Source organism: Mustela erminea, chromosome 19, assembly GCF_009829155.1.
Source record: "Mustela erminea isolate mMusErm1 chromosome 19, mMusErm1.Pri, whole genome shotgun sequence".
Classification (NCBI taxonomy): domain Eukaryota; kingdom Metazoa; phylum Chordata; class Mammalia; order Carnivora; family Mustelidae; genus Mustela; species Mustela erminea.
The window spans coordinates 1,870,634-1,884,288 of NC_045632.1; the positions used below are offsets into that span (position 1 = coordinate 1,870,634).

Here is a 13,655-nt window from a genome sequence, read left to right on the forward strand (position 1 = left end):
AAAATGGGTCTTTTTGTTGGATTTCCTCACGAGACCGTGAGAGGATTGCATGGGCCGGTTCTTAGTGGGAGCTCAGCCCAGAGTGAATGGGCCCATCTTGTCTCACCCCTGGATGGAGAAGGGGTGATAAGGAAGGGCAGGCAATATGGAGACAAGAACAGACATCAGGCATTCCTTCATTCCTTCTGCACACCTGGTCTCCGTCGGCTCAGCAGCAATCCTGTGAAGCAGGAGCTCTTATTACCCGAGCTATAAAGTGACCACGAAGGCACAGAGAGGGAAAGCCACCTATCCGAGGTCACACAGCGAACACACGGCAGAGCCGGGCCTCAAACGCATGTCTCCAAGCCTAGGATGGGGAAATCCTAATTTCCTCAATGAACTGGGTCCTGCTGTTGAGACTCTGTGATTAATTAATAATAATAATAATAATGATCATTGTTCCTATGGCTATAATAAGACTAATAATAATAATTACAGCCCCATGGCGTCCAGTCCTTCCTATGCATCAAGCCCTGAGGCGTGGAAGCGTCAGTTTCCTGATCCAGTCTGTTCTGTGAATGAGGAAGCTGAGGTTCCATGAGGTTCATTAAGCAAATGTGTGATGTCTCGCAGCTAATGAGGACAGAACACAGGACTTGCAGCCAAGCCTCAGCTGGGAGCAAAAACTGGGGCAGAAAAGGGCCCAGGAATTAAGCCCATGGGAACCTAGGGTCTGACAAGTACCGTCCTCCCCTCCAGAAAGCCCCCAAGAGCTAGAAAGCTGCCCCAGGCCCACAGCCTTCCAGCTGGGCCTTGAACAGGTACAGCCTTGGTCCTTCCTTCCCCAGAAGGATGTGGGGTGGTGGGGAGGAGAAAGGAAGAAGCAGTAGGAAGCTGGAAAAGATTGGGACAGACGCAAAGGGCGGCCTGCATGAGGGAAAGTGGTTAGACATGCTGTAGGACTTCCGAGCTCTCTCTGGGAAGCTCCTGGGACTCTTCCAGGGGCTGCCCCTGCCAGCAGGGGGCCTCCAGAGCTCAAGCCCAGAGAGGGGAGACCCTAGTTCTCCCCGTCTGGGGCACAGGGAGCCAGGGGGGAAAGGAGGGGGCAGTCATCCTGGTTCCGCATCCTCCATTCCCGACACTGGAGGGAGGTGGTTGTGGGAGCTGGGACTTTCCTGAGCCATAGAAGATTCTGGGAAATTAGACAGCTGCAGGGCGGGGCTGACTCCAGGCCTCCCTTCTCTTCCCTTGCCTCAGTCCCTGCTTGGTCCCAAGCTCGCCTCTCTTCCCTCTGCCCCCAGGGAGGCTCCTTCTTCAAAATGCTCCTCCTCCCTCAGACCATGCTTTCCATCCTCAGACCCTCAGGTCTTCATGCTCAAGTCTCCTCTTCCCTCAGAACTACCCCCCCACACACACACACACATACCATCACCAACTCTCTCCTCCTCCCTCAGAGCTGCTCTCCTCACTTGGTCCTTCTCACACGTTCTCAGACAGTGCTCCCTCCTTCGGACCTCCTTCTCCTCTGTCAGCCCCTCCTCCCTCAGACATTCCTCCTCTCCCTCAGCCCTTCACTTCCTCCTTCAGACCTTTTCTCTCTCCCTTCTCCCCCTCCCTTAGACCATTTACTTCTCTCAGACCTGTCTTTTCCTTCAGAGCCTCCTCCCTCAGACCTTTATCCCTCATCCATCCTGAGTCTAAGAACCCCAGCACTCTCTCTCTCAGCTCTTCCAACCCCGCTCTGGGCCGAATGCAGGCACCACCCGCACCAGTCCTGCCTAGGCCCAAAGCCACTGCTCTACCTGCTACAGGGAGACTGGGAGGAGGAGGAAGTTGGGTGTCCTTCCAACCCTACCGCTCAGGGTCACCACCTTGACAAGCCCCACCCCTCTGAGGCTCAGCTTCCCCTTTTGTGCAGCAGGGCGGTGCTTGGTACAGGACCCATCTGCCATCTGAGAGTCCCCACAGGCGAGGTCTGAGTAGATGAGAACAGCAGCCCCGAAACTGTCCAACCTAATTCCTTCACTTGAAGCAACCCCAACACGGGGAGGCAGGGGATGACATTGGCCCCATTTGCCAGAAGACCAAACTGAGTCTCGAGACAAAGGACTCGTCTGAGTTCCCACTGGCAGCAAGAGGTGGAGGTGGGATTTGGGTCCAGGCCTTTCCCCCCAGATGTTTCCCCATTACAGGGGCTAAGGAGGAGGGGGGTACCCAGAAAGAGGCAGAAAGGAGAGACGGGGAAGGGGTGAGGCCTCTCTCTGCCAACAGCTGCTTCTCACATCCCTGGTTAAAGATCCACCGGGGTGGAGCTGGAGTCCTGGGCAAAGTCCTTTCCTGGGGACCGGGGCCCCACACCGACTTTCAGGGTCCCAGAGAGACGCTGCTAGGGAGACAGAGACACAGAGATCGGGAGACAAAAAGAGCTGGGGGCGGGGCCGGAGACGGGGAGAGAGAGGCCAGGGATGGATGGAGGGACAGAGTCGCAGAGACAGGGGGAGACACAAAGAGAACCAGGGGGACCTGCGTGCCTCCTCGACAGATCCGGGGTGCAGCCCCCATTCCTCTGCTCCACCCTCCCCACGTCCCCAAAGCCTCTCCCTTGGCCTCCCGTAACTCATTGACCCGGACGCAACCCCAGCGACGGCCCCACCTCAAGGGAAATCCGGGAAAGCCCCGCGCCGCTAGGGTCCCGCCCCGGGGCGGAGAGGAGAGCGGTAGGGGCGGGGACCCGGAAAAGGCCCGCCTCTGCCCCTCCCCGCCCACCAGCTCCAGCCTGCCTCTGAGTCATGCCCCCAACCCGCCCGGCCTGTTCCCCACCCATCAACCCCACCCGGAGGGGAAGGGAAAGTGGGAGAGAAGGGGTAGCCAGACGGCCGTCCCCACCCCCACTCCCACCCCCACCCCGGCCCGGGCTGTGGTCGCCCAGACTCTGGTCTTGTGTCTCCGCTTCTCTCGCTATCTCTCTGTCTCTCTTTCCCTTCGTCTCTCACGATCTCTTCGCCCAGAAGCTCGGGCTGGGTGCAGGGATCCCTCAGAGGGAGGCACATTCAGTGTTTCTCTGTGCACTTCCCCACCGTACCCCACCCCCGGCGAAGTTCGGATCCACCTTGGGGGACACCTGGAAGAGGCAGAGATGGCGAGAGGGCAGGCAGAGTACGATAGCGCCTGGGCGCCTGCCGAGAGCAGTCCCGGACCTGGGTGCGTCTTTTCTCCTCCCGCGAAGGAGGAAACCGCTCAGCGAAGGGAAGTGCCTGGTCAAGGTCACCCGGCGAGGAAGTGGGAGTCGGGACTCGAACCCGCGCCGTAGTGAGCCCAGGGCCTCCTGGAATCCCACCCTGGGGGAGAGGCTGAGGGCAGCCGGCCACTCGAGAAAAGAGGGATGATAGTGAGAGACACAGACACAAGAGAGACACAAAGACAGAGATAGAAGGAGAGAGAGACCGACGAGACCCAGGGAGACACCCATCCGAACGGGAGAGTCAGAGACAGAGTCACAGCGAGGGAGACAAACAGCCAGAAACACCTAAACACTGAGGCAGCGACTGAGAGAGGCCCGCAGCCGCAGGGGTGGGGACCCCCAACGCCTGACCCCGCCTCCAGTCCCCCACACCCCCGCCCCCCGCCCCGGCCCAGCAGCCGGGGGCGCCGCCGGGTCGGGAGGGGGCGGGCGCGGGGCGCGGCGCAGGCGGGACGCTCGGCGAGCAGCACCGCGAGGCGACGGGAGCGGCGGCGGGTCCAGGAAACCCCTGGGGCGGACGGGTGGCCCCGGGGGGGCCGGGGGCGGGGAGGCGGGCGACCGGCACCGCCCCGGCCGACAAAAGTCCCTTCAGTTCAGCCGGCGGCAGGGGAAGTCCCGGCGCCCGGCGCAGCAACCCTCCCGTGCCGCCGAGCCGAGCCGCGCTCCGGCCGCCTGCTCGGCCGCCGTCTCCGGCGGCCCCATGCCCCGATGCCCCGCGGGGGCCATGGACGAGGGGCCCGTGGACCTGCGCACCCGGCCCAAGGCCGCCGGGCCCCCCGGCGCCGCGCTGCCGCTCCGCAAGCGCCCGCTGCGCGCACCCTCCCCGGAACCCGCCGGCCCCCGCGGTCCCACGGGCCCCGTGGTCCCCCCGGATCCCCTAGGCGGCAGCTCCGACTCCCCGGCGGTCCCCGCGGCCCCCCACGGACTGGCCCGACCAGAGGCCCTTTACTACCAGGGTGAGTGGCTCCCAAGGATCCTGGTCAGGTGGGGGTCAGACAGGGCATAGGGTCACCAAAGCCAGGGAACAGAGTTCAGGACACAAATACAGGGGATCCCAGGGAGCCGAGAAGCTGGGGGACAGAATCCCAAGGACACAGATACGGGATTCCTGAGGAGCTGGGAGGGGGCAGAGCCTGAGGTCTCAGAGACACAGTTGTGGGAACATCCGGGAGCGGTGCCTTGGGACACAGATATGGGGGTCCCAGGACTCTGGGTGCCAGGGGGCCTGAGGGACAGAGCCCAAAGTCTGAGAGCCACAGATATGCAGACCCAGGGGCCAGTGCCTAGCGCTACAGATACGAAAGTCTCCAGAAGTCTAGAGGGCAGAGCTTGTAGTCCCAAGAACACAGAGTTACAAGCTTTTTAGAACCCAGATATCTAGGATTATGAGGACTCAGTGCTTGGCAGTCGGACCCAAGAAATTGGGGTTCTTGGCATCCAGATACACAGTGTCGAAGGGAGTTAGGGAAGCAGCGACTGGGGTTCTAAGAGGACATACTAGGAATGTCAGCCAGCAGATCAGAATCTCAGGAATCAGGATATCAGGGAACAGTGGGGATCAGGAGAACAGAGTTGGAGTTTTAAGCACCCCAATATCTGAGATCACAGGGATCCAAGGAAACAGACCCAGGCAGTGGGGGTCCTGAGGATTCAGCAGGACAGAGATCTGGGATTCTGGGCACCCAGTTATGTATGGTCATAATACAGGCTCAAGGTGTCATCTGAGGTCAGGAATTCAGGTGGTCACAAAGTCAAGGCTTGGAGTTGAGGGTTCTAGGAACCAGGGACAGGATGGGGGAATTCTGGGACTGAAGGATTTAGGGCCGGGATGAAGAATTTGGGGGTGTTCAGGCAAAAGGCTACAGGGCACGAAGGCCTGGTACTGGAGATACGAGGACCTGCAAACTTGGGGGTGCACAGATGGGGGCCCTCAAGAGTCAGGAGATGACAGGAGGCCAAGCACCATTCTCCCCATTCTGTCTCAAGGGAGGGGGATCCCCTTCCACAGCTGTGCCCACATCACCCACCCCTGAGTGACCCCAAAGCTGCAGAGAGCCCATGCCTAGTGCTTCCAGACTTTGGCCCAGTTCCACCCCATCAGAATACAGCAGTTAGAAAGCCTCGGGGTGTGCATCAGGAAGCCTGCCACTGCTCCCTTCCCTTTCCCATTCCCTGGATGAAAACCCTGGCCTCAGTTTTCCCCATCTGTATGATGGGTGGAAATGACTTTGCTGCCGTGGTGTCTGGCGTCTGACTCCACTCCTCTCTCCTTCTGACCCACCTTTCTCCCCAACTCTCTACACAGTCACCCCACACGCTACACTCAGTGCTTCAGCCATTCCTAACCTTCTTCAGTCACAAATTCACTCAGCAAACGGGCCCTGGGGTCCCCCGATGGTTGATGATGGGATTCAGGCCTGTCCTTAAGGAATTCTGCCTAGTAGGGCACGGGGAGTCAGACTAGTGAAGAGATAAGTGACAAAGACAGTGACCAGGGCTTAGGGGAGATAGTGAAGTGAGGAAGCCACCTGAGTCCAGAAGGATGTGGAAGACCAGTCTGTCTTGGACATTTGGGGCCCAGTATTAAATGAAAAAGGGACCTAGAAAAAGGGGCAGGTGACACAGCAGGTGCAAAGGCCTGGATGTAGGGGTGGGTCGGGGGTCTGCGGGTTTTGCCTCACCCACGTCCTTTCTCTGTCCAGGACCTTTACTGCCCATATACCCCACCCCGACTATGGGCTCACTCTTTCCTCTCCTGAACCTGCCTACACCCCTGTACCCCATGGTATGCTCCATGGAACACCCTTTGTCGGCTGACATCGCCGTGGCCACCCGTGCAGATGAGGACGGAGACACGTGAGTAAAGCACCCCCATAAATGGGGGAGCCAGCCCTCCCCTCACCTCACCCACCACAACATAGGGACACTCAGCTTGGGCTTTCGAGTTCCCTCAGCTGAGTTAGAGTCCCGTCTCCACTGCTGGCTGTGACTTGGAGCAAGGTCCCCCCACTCCCCCACTCTGCGCCTCAGTATCCTCTTTTGGAAAATGGGGACTCTGAGAGCCCTTACTCTGAGAGCACGACTGTTTCTGAAGCAGGGGGCTTCAAAATGTTTATCAGAATCCAGACCTGAGAGGGGCGCCTGGCGGGCTCAGTTGGTAGAGCATACAAGTTCTTGATCTCGGGATCGTGAGTTCAAGCTCCATGTTGGGTATAGGGATCGCTTTTTAAAAATAAAATAATAAAATATTACCCAGTGATACCCAAAAATTATTTTTAAAGAAATCCAGACATGCGAAAGATCTTTAAGCAATAGATTTGTTACGTGAATTACACATGCTAAGCTCTTAGCACTGAGCCTGCTAAGTTACAAGTGCTCAATAAGTATTACTTAATACTATTGTCATCATTACTTTACATTATACCCAGCACACGTCCACACGTAGAAGCTTGAAATAAAAATCGCTCAGAACAAAAGTCCCCTTCCTAGATGGAATCTACTCTGTATTTTCTCTTCTAGTCTGTTCCACTGTTTCATGGTCATAGAGGTCAGTCCATTAAGTTGACGGTCTCTGTAAACTGATTTCACAAATGCCATAGATCGCCTGCAGTTGGGAGAACATGTCCTCAAGGCTGCTGAGAACTGCTGCAGGGGAAGGGTCTGCTCTGTGCCTGGCACACAGTAAACGCTCGACACCCTTGACCGTGCCCATTATTATTTCATCCACCCAGGTTTGAATTCCAGCTGGACGCTTTCTCGCCCCTCTCTGCCAGTCTCCCCCCCCCCCCACCTTAAAAACAAGAACCATCAGCGTGTGAAAGTGTGTGAGACAGACAAGGAATGGCTTCTATAAACTGTCTATCTGGGAATTGATAGGGATGGAAAGGACAAGCTCACTGCTGCAGAAAGTGGGGGGGCAGGGGGTCCTCTATCACTGGCCAACTTTGTGACGTCACATCCTGGAGCCTCAGCACCCCTTTCTGGAAATCCGGGCTCATACCGGACCTATCAAAATTAGGATTCAGTGCAACGATGTACAGGCGCAGAGAACACAGAAGGGCCGGTCACACAGGGGATGGGAGGAGTTGTTCTCACAGACCTCCCCAGGTGCTTCTGGGCCATTCTGTAGGTCCAAGCAGGAGAAAGTGTCTGAGCTATCTAAAAGGCTGAATAAAACTAGTTCCTCCCACTCTGGGTACCTCTGGGGTCATCAGCGAAATAGATTTTGTATCTGCAAAAAAAATCATCCGGGGATGATTTTGTTTGCAGCCTGTGAACACGGGCCGCAGAAGGCGACCTTGGCACACCAATCTCAAATCCTGCGCCCCACCCGCCCTCCCCCCCCCCCTTCCCTCCAAAGCAAACACTTCAGCCTCAGCTGCCTGTTGGGGGAAATCCCTTCCCGCAGAACTTGACCGCAGCCCAGCTGCTCTGCCTCCCCCACGTCAGCAGCCGTCACTCACTCGCAGCCTCCCCCTCCCGGCGTTCAGTCTAACCTTAACCCCTTCCGCTGGGGCCAAGACTTTACCGGAATGGACAGCTGGCTAGCCTGGGAGTGGGGGAGGGGGACAGGTTAAGTCTTGGTCCCCAAAGCAGCAAAGCTTAGTTGGGAGCCTGGACTTCTAGGGACTCAAGGGAGCAAGAATCTCGGGGCATCTGGACCCTCAACAGGTCCGGGTGCTGTATTCGGTACAGCACCGGGAAGCTGGAGATCTGGGTCTCCCTCCAAGAGAGAGGGGAGGTGTTCCAGAGAGCAGAGGTCCGGGTACTGTATTCCTTGACCCCTGGGGAAGTTAAGGAACGGGTTACAGAACAGCTTGGGGGTTTGTAACTCACAGGGACTAGGGAAGTTGGTATCCGCCAAGAGTTGGGGCACCATATAACCAGACCCTAAGAGATCTCAGGGGTGGATGCCAGGATATGGGGGATAAGGAGCCAGCTGGAGTCTGAGCCCTGAAGGGTGGAGTTCCAGAGGAGCCCCTAAGCTGGAAAACTTGGGGTTCTTTCCCCCCCGGGGAAGCTTAGGTCTCTTTGATTGGCCTCCCTCCTCCACCCTACGCGAGGATGGAAATGGGGGTGCCGGGGGTGGCCGGGGTAGATCCCCGGCAGGAGGCTTTCCTCCCCCGGGAGCAGGAAGCGGAGCCCCGCCCAGCAGACCTGTTACTGGAAGTCCGAGGGCTGGGCCGCCCCTCCCGTCCCCACTTCCTCCAGCCCCGCCCCACCCCCTGCAGCCCGCGCGTTTATGGGAACTCAGGCCTGGACGGTTTCTCTGAAATCATTCGCTCTCTCTGCCCTCACTTAACCCCGCCCGCCCCAAGAGGGACCCAGGCCGGGCTTCCTGGGAGATGGAGGGAGGGAAGGGAGCCGTTCTCCGGGCCCCTCCCCACTCCCACCACCTCCCCCGGCCCAGCTCCGACCCCTCCCCCAACATTTTCCTTGTAAATTTGGCTTTCACGGATCAGGATCTCCAGGTTCCCCATTTCACCCGCAGAGCCCTCTGTGGGCGATGCCGTCTGGGGGAGAAAAGCGGAGGGCCACGTGACTTGGTTGGCTCTGGCTCTTCCACAGCTAGGGAGGGCTGCAGGCCAGTCTGCACCCCGGCCTGCTTAACCCCCCTCAAAGCCTCCAGGGGGGCAGGGGGATGAGGCTGCTGCGGGATCTCTCCCCCGCCACCAAAGCACTTAGGGAGCTGGTTTACCGTGGGAATTCTGGAAGCACGTTCCACGGTGGCGAGGACTGCTGTTCACCTGCTTTACTTAGCAGGACTCTGGTTAGGAAGCGGTAGTGGTGGTTGAGAAGGTCGTTGCTCTAGTGAGTGGAGATGTGCAGGAGAACGTTGTGCAGCCCGTGTGTATACAGTCACCCCTGTAAGCTCAGTGTTCATGTGGCCATCCCCCCGCCCCCAGACACACAAACATACACACAGTCATCACAGACTTCCCTGGCTCTTCCAGGTCGGCAGCTGTGGGCAGGAGCCCAGAGTGTATTGGGAAACTTCTCCAGATCAAGGCTGGTGGGGAGGAAGCAGGATTAGGCAAAAATCGGACTGCTGGGGGTCGCAGCGGGGGCCTTAGCTGACCTCCCACCCACCCAGGGAATGCAGCAGTTGTAGTGTTATTTAGAGATGGGGCCAAAAAGCTAGACCCTCTGTGCCAGCACTGACCAGCCACTGGATGCCATGGGATGGCAGCTGTCCCCCGCTCATGACCCAGACAAGCAGTGCTTTTCAGCGGAGGGTAATTCCCAGAGAGAGCTTGAGAGCCGACAAGCTTCCCAGAAGCTGACGGAGTGAGTCCGAAAGTCCAGAAGGAGGGGGGGGACACGACCCTGGGTGTCCAGAGCAGTGAGCCCATCCCAGTATATCCCACCTCCCCTTTGGGCAAAAACCCTCCAAATAAGTGAATGCTCAGGGGTTGGAGGCTGAGTATGACTTGCAATCCCAACTGCTGGAGAGAACGTCGCACTCAGGTCACTGATGAGCAGCCGGGGCAGGGAGAGAAGGGGGAGCGCGCTCACCAGCTTCAAGGATGGCCAGGGGCCACTGCGATGGGTTCGTTCATGCAGGGCATGCTTGTGGCACACCTACTCAGCCCCAGCTGCGCTCCTAGGCACCGCGCAGAGACCCAAGCAGACAAAACGCCCAGCCCTGGGTGGCGCTGACATTCTAGAAGGGGAGATTCAGACAGGAAACAAGTAAAACTGTACAATGTCAGGTGATGATGTGGAGGAAAATTAAGCAGGGGAAGAGGGGGAAAGGGGAGTGAGCCGTGGCCACACCATTTCGTTTCATTTCATTTGGGCAGAGGCCCAAATGAGAAGAGCAGGTTGTGCAGAGGATGGGGCGGGGGTGGGCGTGGGAGTGACTCTTCCAGACAGAGGAACAGCCAGTGCAAAGGCTCTAGGAGGCAAGTAAGTGTGCTTGTTCTGTTTAGGTGCAGCAAGGAAGCCAAGAAGGGTGAAGGGAGCAGATGGAGAAGCCAAATGGATTGAAAAGGGGGAGGCAGGATCACAGAGAGCTTGTCTAGCCTTGATGCCGAGGGTTCTGAGCAGGGGAGGGACTTGACCTGATTGAGGTTGCAGAAGGGTCTCTCTGGCTGCTAGGTGGGCGGCAAGACAGTGGGGCAGAGGTGGGAGGCAGCAGGGAGGCCAGTGAGAAGGGAACAGTCCAGGAGGGAGGGCGATGGTGGCTGAACGGGGATAAGGGAGTGAGGCTTAGGAGTGGCTGGATGCTGTATCCACTCCAAAGTAGCCGGCGCGTGTTGGACTTAGCAAAGTGTGTGGCGGTGAGAGGTGACCAGCCCCTAACGCCTGTGATTTCCCCACCCCAGGCCACTCCACATCGCCGTGGTCCAGGGCAATCTGGCAGCCGTGCACCGCCTGGTCAGCCTCTTCCAGCATGGGGGCCGGGAGCTGGATATCTACAACAACCTGCGGCAGGTGAGCCTGGGGGCCTGGATCTGATGGAAGAGAGGCTTGAGGGTCTGGATTCCTGAGTCCTAGGAGCTGGGGGAGGGGCGCGGTGGTGCTGACTCTTGAATCTGATAGAGGACTGACTCCAGATTTCTGGTCCCCTGAGTAAAACTGGAGCTGGTGGGGGGCGGTCAGGACGGGGACACAGGGCAAGGCCCAGGTCCCTCACAGTCTCTGTGTCCCCCAGACACCGCTACACCTGGCTGTGATCACCACATTGCCATCTGTGGTCCGGCTGCTAGTGATGGCTGGTGCCAGCCCCATGGCACTGGACCGCCATGGCCAGACGGCGGCCCACCTGGCGTGTGAGCACCGCAGCCCGACCTGCTTGCGTGCCCTGCTGGACAGTGCAGCCCCGGGCACTGTGGATCTGGAGGCCCGCAATTACGATGGTGAGCACCTACCCCGTCGCCGGGTGGGGCTGTCTGGCAAGACTTCAGGTCCAGCCCCAGACCCAGGTTAACTGAGTCTTCCTGTACCGCAGGGCTTACCGCCCTGCACGTGGCCGTGAACATGGAGTGCCCCGAAGCCGTTCTGCTCTTGCTGGAGCGGGGTGCGGACATCGATGCGGTGGTGAGCAGGCCCGGGCCAAGGGGGTGGGGCCGAGAGGAGCTGGGGGGCGGGGCGGGACCCCAAGGGGGCGGGACGTACGTGGAGACCGCACTAGTGGGTGGGGTGGGACTTCCAGTGTCTGACCCGATTGGGATGGTGGACCAAGCAGCTGAGATATTGGCGGGCTGATTGGGCAGAGCTTAGAAAGGCTCAAAGACCTTCCCGCCCTTCTGCAGGACATTAAAAGCGGCCGCTCCCCGCTCATCCACGCAGTGGAAAACAACAGCCTTAGTATGGTGCAGCTGCTGCTGCAGGTGGGTACAGCCCCTGCCCCTGGCCTCTCGCCCACCCTTCCCTCCAGCACTGGCCCAGCAGTCGCCCCTGTCCCTGGCACCGACCCTGCTTTCCTGCTCTGGCTCCCGCTCTTGCTACACTTCCAGATCTGTCCCTTCCTTCTAGGCCTCGTTATATCAACCCTGTGCTTCACTACCCAACCCCTCTTGTCCGGGACCTTCTTCCTTTTTTCCCCCGCCCCCAAAGTGAGCTGGGCCGTTGCAGCGCCTGCCTTGCGCACCCCGCCTTCTCGCTTTGGTCCTTTCCGCGTGCTGTCCTTCCGCCCCGCCTAGACTCTGGACCTTTCCTTTCAATGGCTCCGCCCCTACCTTGGCCGGCCGGGACCGCGGGTGTCTATCCCGGGTGGACCACCCTGCCTGCTCAGTCCCGCTCCGGGCCACCTTGGGTTCTGGCTTTCGTCCTTCCGTCACCCATCCCGGATCTAGTCCCGCCCAGGTCCTTGCCTCGCTCCGGGGACCCCAGCCTCGGTCCCCCGCCCTTCGTTCGACCTCATCCCGGCCCCGCCCCCACCGCATCCACCGCCCCTCCCGCCGGGCGCTGGGGTTCCTGACCCGCAGTCCCGCCCCGCAGCACGGCGCCAACGTGAACGCTCAGATGTACTCGGGCAGCTCGGCGCTGCACTCGGCGTCCGGCCGCGGGCTCCTCCCGCTCGTGCGCACGCTGGTCCGCAGCGGCGCCGACAGCGGCCTCAAGAACTGCCACAACGACACGCCGCTCATGGTGGCGCGCAGCCGCCGGGTGAGTGTGAGCGCGGGGGGGGGGGGGGGGGGGAGGACCTTGCCCGAGGCCGGCCCGCGTGAATGGGACATCTCGGTGCGCGCGAGGGAGGGGGCGGCCTGTGGTCCCAGCGAGCTCTGACAGCGGACACTGAGACGCGAGCCGGCTCCGTGCACGAAGAGAACGGAGAGAGCGAGCGCAGTGTGGGCTGGAGCAACCTGGTGCTGACCCCCATTTTCCATCCTTCTGCAGGTCATCGACATCCTGAGGGGGAAGGCAACCCGGCCTGCTCCGGCATCACAGCCAGAGCCCTCGCCCGAGCGCAGTGCCACCACCTCCCCTGAGAGCAGCAGCCTCCTCAGCTCTAACGGTGAGAACCGAGCTCCCTCCCGGCCACCAACTGCCAGCCCCTCCCTCAGAGCCCTCCAGACCCCTGTGCCCTTCCACCGGGCCCCCAGAGCGCCCGCCCAGGTGGGTCTGGTCCTGTGTCTCCTGACTCCCACCCCTCTCTTCTTCCCACAGGTCTCCTTTCTGCGTCACCCTCCTCGTCACCCTCCCAGTCTCCCCCCAAGGATCCACCTGGATACCCCATGGCTCCCCCCAGTTTCTTCCTTCCTCCCTCATCTCCGCCTGGCTTCCTGCCCTTCGCTGGGGTCCTCCGAGCCCCTGGCCGGCCGGTGCCCCCCTCCCCAGCTCCAGGAGGCAGCTGAGAGGGATGGGGGGGGCAGATCTCAGACTCATGCGGGGGGTACCTCCCTGCCCTGTGGGGCCAACCCTCCTAGAAACTGTGAAGACCTCACTCTGCCTCCCCCCCTCCAGGACTAGGATTTGCACAGAGGCACAAGCATCTACCCATAAACCCCCTCTTCTGAGCAGATATCCCACCTGTGACCCAGGACTCTTACCCCTGTTACTCTCAGGCACCAGTCCCCTGTCTGGAATTCCACCCAGACTCCTTCTCCCCCAGAACTGGTTTGGAACCAGGGAATAGTCACTCCTCTCGCGCCCCGCCACTCCACCAAGATGGATGAGTGGGGGAGATGGGCTGTAGCCAGGCACTGATAACAAATGTAAATTATTAGGCATTTTGGTTGGATTTCTTTTGTAATAAACTATTTTTGTACCATACCCTGGCTGGGCTGGGCCTGTTTCATGCGGAGGCCTGGAGGAAGTGTGTTTGTGTGTGCACACAGCTGGGCTGGGCATCCTCTCCAGCTGCCTCCAGGAGTGACCTTGTGAGCCTCTCACTGAGGATGACACGTGTGGGTGACTCTGGGACGTCTAATGTGTTCCTTGTGTCGTGGCACTGTGCCATCATTTGTGGCGACAACACAGTGTT

At 59.6% G+C, this 13,655-nt stretch overlaps 1 protein-coding gene across 1 annotated transcript; it reads left to right on the forward strand.

Annotated features, from left to right (window-relative positions):
* Positions 1-3,665: 3,665 nt before the first annotated feature.
* Positions 3,666-13,444, forward strand: BCL3 (BCL3 transcription coactivator). Its single transcript, XM_032325217.1, has 9 exons — positions 3,666-4,179; positions 5,926-6,079; positions 10,552-10,660; positions 10,881-11,085; positions 11,178-11,266; positions 11,482-11,559; positions 12,170-12,337; positions 12,569-12,686; positions 12,839-13,444. Exons 1-9 carry the CDS (start codon positions 3,924-3,926, stop codon positions 13,024-13,026), a joined length of 1,365 nt encoding a protein of 454 aa, XP_032181108.1. The 5' UTR covers positions 3,666-3,923; the 3' UTR covers positions 13,027-13,444.
* Positions 13,445-13,655: the final 211 nt, after the last annotated feature.